At 41.1% G+C, this 12,120-nt stretch overlaps 1 protein-coding gene across 6 annotated transcripts in view; it reads right to left on the reverse strand.

The window, feature by feature from the left end:
* OSBPL8 (oxysterol binding protein like 8) overlaps positions 1 to 12,120 on the reverse strand; it is a 70,924-nt gene that overhangs the window by 43,252 nt on the left and 15,552 nt on the right. For 3 of the 6 annotated variants that reach the window (XM_081929219.1, XM_081929223.1, XM_081929222.1), the window contains exons 3-4: positions 10,159 to 10,195; positions 1,300 to 1,437 (exon numbers count right to left, since the gene is read on the reverse strand). In XM_081929219.1, the coding sequence (XP_081785345.1) occupies positions 1,300 to 1,437; positions 10,159 to 10,195 (175 nt within the window). Of the gene's footprint in view, positions 1 to 1,299; positions 1,438 to 10,158; positions 10,196 to 11,974; positions 12,032 to 12,120 lie in introns of those variants that run through there. The other 3 variants (XM_081929229.1, XM_081929224.1, XM_081929220.1) reach the window with 2 other exon arrangements.

The following is a 12,120-nucleotide window of genomic DNA, read 5'->3' on the forward strand; positions in this document are numbered from 1 at the left end:
CATTCGCCCCATAGGACGCACACACATTTCCCCTTCATTTTTAGAGGGGAAAAAGTGCGTCCTATGGGGCGAAAAATACTGTAATTGGAATTAGAAAATTTGAAATATTTCTATTTTCTTGGTAGTTTATTCAGCATTTGGCCTGGAAATCTGGCAAGCATAATCTCTGCTACAAAAAATGAGCAGCACAACAGCACAAGTTAAGGTTTCTCTCTTTATCAATCCATGCATCAGAAAGCTGGAGAAAAGATTCATCAAAAGTAGAATTGCTCTTCCTCAATTCAAAGAAGAGTTCTGAGGCAACTGGAAGCAGCTAAACATTTACAGCCCAAATCCTTAGCACTTTCTCAGAAGTGTTATTTTGGGCAATGAGGCTTGTTCCTAGATAAGTGTGCACAGAATAGCAGCCTTACAGCCTACAGTTTGTTTACTCCGACAGAGATCATGCAAGCATGAATAGGAGAACACTATTTAGTAAAGGGCAGGCTAATCTGCAAGCCTCCAAATGTTACTGGATGACATTTCCCATCACCCCAGTCAATGGTAGTTCAATGGTAAGGAATGAGTATATTTGTAATCCACCAACATCTGGTCCCACCCCCTAATTTATGTAGGGAGTATTAATTCAACCAATTGGTGTTCCCTGTTATTAAGAATCAGTCTAATCAATTCAAATCTGAATCGCAAGAGTGGAAACTATTCACAAACAGCAAGGAATTTCAGCCAGTACAAAGCACAAATTCCAATTTTTAACCTTTCGACTCTTCATTCTATTTTTAAAAATCAGAAATCTGAATAGTCATTAATGGTGTACAAAACTGTCTTACAAATGCTTTTAACATGCATACAAATGCAACCTTAAACAGCAGACTGAAAAGGGAAGACATAAACTTACACATTTATTAAGAAATTATTTTCTGAACCAGATGAGAGGCAAAGAACAGAGAACAATTTTCAGCTCATCTAAAGGATTCCACATTTTTAAACAGTTTTTACTGACATGTAGATGAACACATTTGCTGCAAGTGTTGCAGTAACTATTGAAGACATTATGGGCTGTGGAAGCCTGTGGAAGGGCTCCCATTGGTACAATGAAGTTTTCCTCCCTCCTCTTATCCCAGATCTGCTCTGGAAGGTTGGGAGAACTCCCAGAATAGCGTGGGACGATGGGAGAGGAGGGGATTATTCAATCAGACAAGCAGAAATGCTTCTGCTGATGAAACAATCTATTTAGGGCTAGGTTGAATTCCACCCTTTATCCAGTTTGACATTCCAGTCATCTAATGAAATGCTTCTTACCATGGCCATGGACTGTTCCTGGACTAAATGATGGCTGCTGTAGATCTTTGGTTGGAGTAAGATAGCCTTCTTTTCCTTGACGCTGGCTCATCTTTCCTGGACTCAGAACATGAGTTTCATCGTTGTTTGTTACCACACCTGAAAAACAAAGAGGATTATTAATTAATTATTCACTGCACACAGTGTTTTACAGAGTACAGGTCCATGCACAAGGAGAAGCAAAGGAGGGGGATAAACCGAAGGCAGGGTATATAGGAGGCCCATCCAGCTCCCAAGAGACTGTGATCTACTTCCAATTTAAAAAAACTGGCAGTGGTCTACCAGAGTTGAGGTTTTTTTGGGGGAGGATTCCCTGGAGTTTTTGAGCTTAAGTTACAGCATGGCATGGGGATGAGAGGCTTACACCAATGGCTTCACACAAATGGTGGGATTTGAGGGAGGATTTAAAGGAAAGTAAGAACGCACAGTTGTTCTGGGAAATGGTTGCAAATATGGGAGGAAAGGGTGGCATCTTTTGAGAAAGCAGGATTTCTTCAGGGGCTGGAGCTGGACGAGGTAAAATTATGGGCAGGGATGTACTTGATATAAGAACGGGAAGATCAGGGTGGACACATGAGTAAAGACATATGAATGTCTTCCAGTGTTACTAAGAGTAAAAAGGAATTTGCTGCCCCATGTGGTCATCCCATGCCACTCTGATAACTTTAAAATAGCATTTCAGGCACAAGCCTATGAACACAGCTGCTTCCGAATCCAGAGGTCTATAAAACTTCTTCCTATATCAATTTCAGATTTTTTTGTGTGCAGCATTTTTGGTCCTACCTATACTATTAATCACATCTGTTTAGACCAAACATTCCCAATATTAAATTTCTAAAGCTAACCAAATAGTGGTACCAACAAATTGGACAGATCCTTCCATGTTCAAAAAATGAAAAAGTTATGTCTTAGAGTTGTACATGTTTTAATTAACAGCTTAAGTAATACCCAAAACATCATAACAACCATTCATAGATTCAATCCCAAAAGAGTATAGCTTTTATAGAGGATTAACTTCCAATCTAATAAAACATACCTGTTTATTTTTGAGATACTGCTGTCTTTTTGTTAATAAGAATTGCACATTCTGATGTGATGTCATGTTGCTTCAAAGCCCCCACTTTTTAAATCTTTCAATACTGCTACATTGCCATCTAGAGACTTCACTATGAAAGTGCAAATTTCTTCAATTTTTCTACCAGTAGTGATTCTGTTCTGCTCTTGGGAAATACTGCACTCTCAATATTAAAATATTCACCATAAATTTATTGTGGTTAACAGACCAGAGATAAGACCAAAAATAAAGCCATACAATGTACCATACTCTTAAGTATAGGGCAAAATGCAAAGCAAAAGCTTGGGTAAAGCAAATTCTAAGGGATATTTATTTTCCAGACCTTTTGACTTACTCATCCGCAAACTGCTCATCTTGTTCCTTAGACTTTTTTTATTATGCTCCTTTTCAGTTAGCTGCTTATTTTATGAGTATTTTAGGAGTATGCATGTATTTAAACACAGTGTGGCTTTTACTCATAATAACCAAGAGGTAGAATCTGTGGAACATGTTCCTTTTCTTTTTGTGATGTTTATGCTGGAGCTTATTGGCAAAAGATTGCCCTGAACTACCTTGAAAGTCAGCTCCATTTTATATAAAATACTTGCTGGGATATAAAATCCCAAAGGCTTCAACCATATAGGTATACAACCATACAGGCTAGATCTTCCACAAGCCCACCAAAGGGTTGTGTATGTACAAAATATCTAATTAAATTACTCCAACATACAGCTGTCCAACACACATAAGCCTGAAAGCATCCTAGTTCTCAAAGCGTTAGTAGAATATCTGAGATGTACCACTTCCAAGTGGAAACTCACATGTTGAATATTTTAGGAGACAAATAAATCCCATCCACATAGAAAGGCAGGTATCAGGGAGAAAGTTGCATGAGTTTTTAAATATATTTCAGATGGAGGAACATTTGATTCTGCAATTCGCCACATGCACTTAGAAGCAGAACATCTCAGAGATTTTAACCCCTCAATGATAATTAGGGCATAATTACCAAGTCTCTACCGTAGAGAAGATCCTGACATGACAGGTTAAGCCACTGATTTATCTGCAAAATTTAAAAAAGAATCCTCAGAGCTCCCTTTGCCAGAACCTCCTAGTCTTCCTGAAGATTGAGCAAAATCTCTTTTCCTCAGCCTCTTTTTACACACAGCAACCATCTATCCTTTGCTTCCCACTCAGTTCAACCTCTTTCCTTTGGGAAAGCAGGGGGTCAGTAGAGATTTATCTTGCCTAGGTTGACTTGAGCTGGTCTTGCATAGCTGTTCTCTTCTTACTAAACTACCAAACTCTGTCCCAGTTATAAACACAGCAATATAAACCCACTGCATCCCCTAGGGGCAGTTGCCACTCTGTATATATGACACAAACTACACTTTTCTTCATTGATTCAACATGGCAAGTGAAAAACATTATAACACTGAGCACACAAGACTTTAGGGAAGGGAAATGAATTAACATATATACCTGATTTTTCATTCTGAATTTTGAAAGGCTTGCAGCCCACCCCCCTCCCTGAATCCTCCATTTCAAATTTCATATGGGTAATATGAGTCATATTGATTTTTATAAAGGAACAGAATTTGTGGTTTTAATAGATTGTCTCACACCTTAATTACAGAATGACGCCTATGGGTCTTTAATATAAGCGTAATGTGGGCAGTAATTATAATAAGAAATACACATAGTTTAGTCTCATACTTAAAAGGTGAAGGCTTAGCCCGCTAGAAGGATTAAGCATTTAGTTATGAGGTAAAGTCTTGGATAGGAGTTCCTTTGGAGATGTTATTAAGCAACCATAAAAGCTTTTAGTTACTTGAAGCCCACTTGCGTTCAAAGAACAAGTGAGCTGAGCTACCGCATTGGTAGGGAATCTGTGGCCTTCAGATGTTGCTAGACTATACAACTGCCATCATACCTGACCACTGGCTATGCTCGCTAGGGTTGATGGGAGTTGGTGTTTAACAGGTTCCCCATTCCTTGGGGTACAATCTGCTAGGCAAGGAAGGGAAATCCTCTTCTCAACTTGCAGTCACACACACTGAATGTGGATACTGAGAAGAGATCCCAGACACTAACATAAACCAGAAAAACAGGAATCCAAACTCTCACCATTCAGTTCCAGTAACATGATTTACTGAAGAGGCACCTTTCAGTGACGGTGGAACTTCCAGGTGAGACAGAACTGCTGCTCCTATATAGGGCTCAGTCTAAGACTAACTGCTGCTGAAGCAATATCTGAGCAGGGCACACTTTGAAAATATGGCACCCTGTGCAAGGCTAAAATTTGTGTAACTGCCCCATCCAGTTGTGACTAGACACTATCCAACAGGAGCCCCACAATGCACTTATGACTGGATTCCATTCAGCACTTCCCTGGCAATCTCAACTGGGAAGCTGGGATTGGGCGAGAACAAGTGACAAAATATTGGTGTTTGAATGTTGAGGAAATGCAACATTCACACAGCAGAAATTCAGTTAAGAGCAGATATATTGATAGCCGCAACTATACATTTTTCTTTTTTTAAATGACTACAGAGTGCCTAAACTGTTTAAGAAGTACAAATTCAAAACAGAAATTCACACAATGGAACTAGTTGTGTGAAACTTTGGATCTCAGTCTCTACATATGATGTCTCAAGACTTTTCCAGTACAAAAAGGAGCTTGTCAACCTTGCTCACTATAGTAGTGTGTTACAATTACAGTGGTGCCCCGCAAGACGAATGCCTCGCTAAACGAAAAACCTGCAAGACGAAAGGGTTTTCTGATTTTTTAGCGGCTTCGCAAGACGAATTTCCCTATGGGCTTGCTTCGCAAGACGAAAGCCCATAGGGAAATCTCCGGGGAAAGCGGGGAAGCGCAGCGCGCCTTCTCCTCTGTTCCCGGACCTGTCCCAAGGCTTGTGGTGGGAGGTCCGGGAACAGAGGACAAGGCGCGAAGGGCTTCTCCTCTTTTTTTTTTTTTAAATAATTTTTATTGGTTTTTACAACATAGAAAAACAAAAACACATACAAACAAACAAGACACGACTTCCCCATACCTCCCCTTCACTGCATCCTTATTTTAAAAAATAATTATTATTAGCAATCCTTCAATCCTTTTTAATCCCTAACTTCCTTGACATTCTTTTAAGGTTAAATTTTCACAGCTGTAATTCTCTGTTTCATACCCCTTGACATCTTAGCATTCCGAAATTTTACAACAGTTCTTAAGATATACTTTAAATTTTTTCCAGTCCTCTTCCACTGTCTCTCTCCTCTGGTCACGGATTCTGCCGGTCATCTCTGCCAGTCCCATAAATTCAATCACCTTAGTCTGCCATTCTTCCAGAGTAGGTAGTTCTTGAGTCTTCCAGTACTTTGCCAAAAGAATTCTTGCTGCTGTAGTTGCGTACATGAAAAATGTTCTGTCCTTCTTTGGAATCATTTGGCCGACCATGCCCAAGAGAAAGGCCTCCGGTTTCTTTACAAATGTCCACTTAAGGATTTTCTTAATTTCATTATAGATCATTTCCCAGTAGGCCTTAATCTTTGGGCAGGTCCACCAAAGATGATAGAAGGTTCCTTCGCATTCATTACATTTCCAACAATTATTATTGGGCAAATGATATATCTTTGCAAGCTTGACTGGGGTCATGTCCCACCTGTAGATCATTTTCATTATGTTCTCTTTTAAGGCACTACATGCCGTGAATTTAATGCCTGTGGTCCATAACTGTTCCCAGTCAGCAAACATAATATCATGGCCGATGTCTTGTGCCCATTTAATCATAGCTGATTTCACCGTTTCATCCTGTGTGTTCCATTTCAGCAGCAAGTTATACATTCTAGACAGATTCTTAGTATTGGGCTCTAACAGTTCTATTTCTAACTTTGACCTCTCCTTCTGGAATCCTAGTTTCCTGTCCTGCTTAAAGGTCTCATTAATCTGATGATAATGTAACCAGTCTCAAACTTTAGATTTTAGTTTCTCGAAACTTTGTAATTTGAACTTTTCACCATCATATTCTATAATTTCACAATATTTTGGCCAGTCTGAGTCCATGTTAAGTTTTTTTACCGCCTTGGCTTCCATTGATGATAACCACCTGGGAGTTTTGCTTTCCAACAAGTCTTTATAACGATTCCAAACATTATACAAAGCTTTCCTGACAATATGGTTTTTAAAGCCTCTATGAACCTTTACCTTGTCATACCATAGATATGCATGCCAGCCAAAGTTGTTAGAGGGGATATTGGGCATCCCTGTCGTGTCCCTTTTTCTATTGGGATCTCGTCCATAACCACACCATTCACAATTAGTTTAGCTTTTTGCTCAGAATATATTGCACCTATACCGTTTTCAAAACTTTGGCCTACCCCCATCCCTTGGAGATTCCTCTTCATAAATGTCCAACAAATATTGTCAAAGGCTTTCTCCGCATCCACAAAAATCAAAACTGCTTTTCTATTTATGTCAGTCTCCAACAGTTCCAAAATGTCTATAATATTCCTCACATTGTCTGACATATGTCTCCCTGGGAGAAAGCCTGTTTGGTCCTTGTGAATCTCCTCTAACAACACTTTTTAAAATCTTTTTGCTAAAATGTCCGCAAAAATTTTGTAGTCCACATTCAAGAGTGATATAGGGCGGTAGTTCTTAACTTGATGTTTCTCAGTTTCTGTCTTCGGTATAAGTGAGATGAATGCCTCTTTCCACGATTCGGGAGCCTTTTTCCCCTCCAAGATTTGGTTGCAGACTTCTTTCAATGGTTGTATTAGCCATTCCTTCAGTGCTTTATAGTATCTCGCAGTCAGCCCGTCTGGTCCTGGTGATTTTCCCAATTGCATATCCTGAATGGCACCCTCTATTTCTTGGTCTGTGATTTTCTCATTTTAAATCCTTTTGTTTTGTTCTGAAATCTTTGACAGTCCATATTTTTTAATAAATTCTTCTATCTCTTGTTCATTTTTTGGCCCTTATGCATACAATTTCTCCTCTGTTCCCGGGGCTTGCGGTGGGAGGAGGGTTTTTCCTCCCCACCGCCAACATTCAGAACAGCATTCTGAATGTTGGCGGTGGGGAGGAAAGCCCTCCTCCCACTGCAAGCCTTCAGGACAGGTCCGGGAACAGAGGGGAAGGTGCGCAGCGCTTCCCCTCTGTTCCTGGGGCTTGCGGTGGGAATAGGGTTTTTCCTCCCCATCGCCAACCTTCAGAACAGCATTCTGAATGTTGGCGGTGGGGAGGAAAGCCCTCCTCCCACCGCAAGCCTTCAGGACAGGTCCGGGAACAGAGGGGAAGGTGCGCAGTCTTGAAGACTTGCGGTGGGAGGAAGGTTTTCCTCCCCACCACCAACATTCAGAAGGCTGTTCTGAAGGCTGGCGGTGGGAAGAAAAGCCCTTCTCCCCCGCCAGCCTTCAGAAGAGTTCCCGCCTAGGCTGCGGATAGCAGCCTGCTGCCCCGCGCCAGGGGCGCTCTTAAGCAGAGCGCCCCTCGCGCGGGGCAGACATTCGCCGCTTGGGGAGCCCTGCAGGGGAAGTCCTGCAGGGCTCCCCAAGCTGTGAATGTCTGCCCCACGCGAGGGGCGCTCTGCTTAAGAGCGCCCCTCGCGCGGGGCAGCAGGCTGCTATCCGCAGCTTGGAGAGCCCTCTGGACCTCTTCTGAAGGCGGGCGGGGGGCAAAAGTCTTTGCTCTCCCCCGCCTGCCTTCAAAAGCCGTCTGGGAGCATTTTAAAATCGCCCCGGGACAGCGGATGAATTCTCCGCTGTCCCGGGGCGATTTAAAAGCCCCCGGGAAGGCAGGCAGGGGGGACAAAGACTTTTGCCCCCCGCCAGCCTTCAGAAGAGGTCGGGGGGCAAAAGTCTTTGTCCCCCCTGCCTGCCTTCCCGGGGGCTTTTAAATCGCCCCGGGACAGCGGAGAATTCATCCGCTGTCCCGGGGCGATTTTAAAATGCTTTAAAAGCAATGCCGCCCGCCAGCATTTTAAGATCGCCCCGGACAGCGGAGAAGTCCTCCGCTGTCCCAGGGTTTTTAAAATGCTGGGGGACAGCAGCGAAGCCTTCGCTGCCGCCTGCCAGCATTTTAAGATCGCCCCGGGACAGCGGAGAAGTCTCCGCTGTCCCGGGAAGGCAGGCGGGGGGGAAGCAAAGACTTTCACCCCCCGCCGGCCTTCAGAAGAGGTCGGGGGACAGACTGTCCCCGGACCTGGTCTGAAGGCGGTTTCCATAGGAACGCATTGATTGATTTTCAATGCATTCCTATGGGAAACCGTGCTTCGCAAGACGAAAAACTCGCAAGACGAAAAGACTTGCGGAACGAATTAATTTCGTCTTGCGAGGCACCACTGTAGTTAAGAGAAGAGCTCTTCAAAAGAATGGTGTCGGCTATCTGAGAAGACTTTAGCAGGCGGTTCCTTTTAATTGTATTCCAACAGGAGTAATGCTAAATATTGCTTATTTATAGTCCCAAGAGAAACATTTGATAGCTGCCTATATATTTTTCATTATCTCTCCTATATTGGGTTCTAGCAAGAACCCCTGGCTGGATTAGGAACATGGTACTGAATCAAGGCCTCTCAGCTGCTCTCTCTTCAAAACAGGAGCAGCAGCATTATGCACACATTTAAAAAAGCTTAAATCAAGTAACACACTGTTTAGCCCCTGCCAAAACGCCATGATTCTTTGCATTACACAGTAAGCTAATTAGAGCTTACCAGGAATGCATAGGCTCCTGGAGAGGAGCTCATCCCTCTTTGCTTCTCTCTCTAGTCCTTCTTTATTGCACTGAGCTAATCCACGGTTTGGCAAAGTGTGGTGTTCAAACCTGGGCTCACAGTTAAGCTCTCATCTTGTTAATTTTGAGTTGTAGACAAGAATAAACCCTGGCTACAGCTCATGGCTAGTTAAGAGAGAACGTCACCACACACTTGGGTTTCGGTGGCATGCTAAACATGGGAATAAAAAAGGCTTGAAGAAGCAAAGCATCTGTGACTTCTCCAAAAGCCTGTGCAGTCCCACTGCCATAGTTCGGCTTACTGGGTCATGCGAACTAGGCCAATGAAATATTCTTCAGAACTATTGCATTATTCACATGCAAACTTAGGCAGATTTAAAGCAAAACTCAGGTGATTAATTGAATAAGATTTCCTTCATCAAGCAACAGCACTGCTGTAATAAAATCAAAATACTGAGATGTAACCCCACAAGAGAACCTTAGTAAATTTAAATAATTAATTAAAAAATAGCTAAAGATATTTAAGACAGCAAGTCAATATAGAAACAACACAATTCTGAGCTTTATCTATTTGCAAGATTTTTTTTGTTTACCATCACATGGATGGCTACTAGCTTCCACTTTTCTATTAAAACAGGGAGATTATCGCCAACAGAACAAGGTTACTAGTCACTATAGTACAGACTAAATTATACTCTAATCAACAGAGCCATATATACATGTTCCATTTTGAGAATGATTTAAATTTAGTTTTCCAACTTTAATAAAAACCTAAGGCCCATAAAATTTTCACATTCTTGTTTATTTTCTTAAGTCACAGCAGACTTAAGATTGTGCGCATGTACACACACATGTGCTTGCACACAAATGCGCAGTTTCTGTAGTTCAGCTATTCCACCTCACTCTGCTACTTTTGTGTCTGATCATTCATTAAAAGCTCGGCACTTGACAATGTCTAGTGGAAGAACCTAATCATGTCACGATCTGGGAATATGATGATATAGCTCTTCACATGTTGTAGCAGAAATCATTTACTTACTTGAGGATCCCTGGCAGTCTTTGATCTCATCATGATGCTTGAGGTGACGTGCAATTGAGTACGCAGAACAGCAGACAAAAGCAGCAAGGCCAAAAATGGAGAGGGAGAATATAGCAGAAGAGGCAGCCACAATTAAAGACAAGAGAGAGAAAGGGAAACAGCAGGTTAGTTTGAAACTAAAAATAAAAAATGCACATCAGTCCTGATTAATTTTCTTAAGAACAACACAGCACCAAAAAAAAAAGAGAGAGAAAACAAAACAAGTGTGCTTAGCAACAGGCCATTATTAGCTTTGCTACAGTTAATGAATGACTAATTTCTCCAGAAGTACAAATACTTTTCAAAATTATTTTTCATTTATCCAATCACATAACTCACCAACTTCCACTGTAAAAGGGATGATTTTTACAATAAAGGAAGTTTAACTTTCATTCAATCTATTACTAGTAGAAAGTAGCTGCAGAACTTAAAATCAAGTCTTTACCTTCAGTTGACAAAAGCTAACTAAATTCTACTGTATAATACTACATCAAATATAGTGAGTTAGAATGGAATCTTACTCTAATGAGGGAGGTGCATACAATATTGTCAAATATATTATTAAAAATATGGATTTCAAGTAGGCATAATAATTTCTTCTAATAGCAAACTGTGGCAGTTGAATGAATATCAATTTGGAAGCAAAACAGGGTAACCCAAAAAATGGGGGGTGAAGTGGGGAGGGGTAGTCCATAGGCAGCCTTGGGGAAGTGGGTGAGAAAAATGTTTGATGAATAGTATGAAGGTTAAAAAATACTCCCTTCCTTCAACTACAGTGAGATAAGTCAACCCTAACATTAGGCAAAGTGAGGCAACTGCTCCAAGCACCAGCAGCAGCACCACCAAATGTTCTTTCTGTGCAACTCCCATTTCCATTCCTCTCCTGGGTACCCCTAAACTGGCATGTTGTCTTAGCATGATGAAGAATGCAACCTGAACATCATGAGAAGATTCCCATTTCCATTCAGCTAGAGCTCTGAATAGAACTCCTCTCATAGACGGGATATTCTACAACCCTTTGGGTTCCCACTTGAAATAAAATTACATACTGATACAATTATACAATATTCTTTGTTATTATTAGGCATTGTTTTGAAATTGCACCGTGCATTTAAATTATTTAAAACATGACAGGCACAAACCACTACTAATAGTACATCAAAACTGTTAGCAAGAGTTGCTGTAAAAGGCTGTCAGTCTAAGCAGAGGAAGAGCTGCTTGGCCTTCTTCATTTTCGCCTCTCCTCCCCTTTTTCAAACATGTCTCCCCAGCTGCTTTCCCCCCGGGGGGGGGGTTAGAGATGAGTACAGGGGTAGGGGGAGTTCTTCCTTAGGGAAGAAAATTAGCTGTGGGGAATTTTGAACAATACATTCTGAAGGGAGGGTAGTGTAGTCTTTCTTCCATGGTTACTTTTAATATAAAAAGAAACACAGACCATCACACACGTCTCTTTTGGCCCTTACAGATATGGGAAAGCCAGAAACACATGTGTCTAACAGTTCTTTGTCATTCAGCACTTTAGTGGAGAAAGAAAAAAAAACATGATAAAATCAGAAATGTATGATTTTTAAAATAGTATCCTTTTGGAGGTGTTCTTTTGTTAAAAGTGAAAGATCTGCTATGTAGTCTAAACTTGATTCGTACCTACCTTAATAAGCAACTGTCTAAATAGTTGCATGGCTGAATAGTTACATGTTCATTACTATAATAATAATAATATTCAGTATGCATCTGAAATTCATTATGCTTAAACTATGGTGTTAACTAAAAACCTTACCTCAAATCTATTAAAATACTTCCTTCTCTGTTTAAAGATTCCTGTCTGTTATCTCTACTAAAGGAAAAGAAAATGTACCATATTAAATCAAGTTGGGGGGGGGCTAGCATAGCTCAGTGGTAGACTATGTGGTCTCAGGATCATTC

Source organism: Podarcis melisellensis (assembly GCF_964234715.1).
Source record: "Podarcis melisellensis genome assembly, chromosome: 10".
Lineage (NCBI taxonomy): Eukaryota > Metazoa > Chordata > Lepidosauria > Squamata > Lacertidae > Podarcis > Podarcis melisellensis.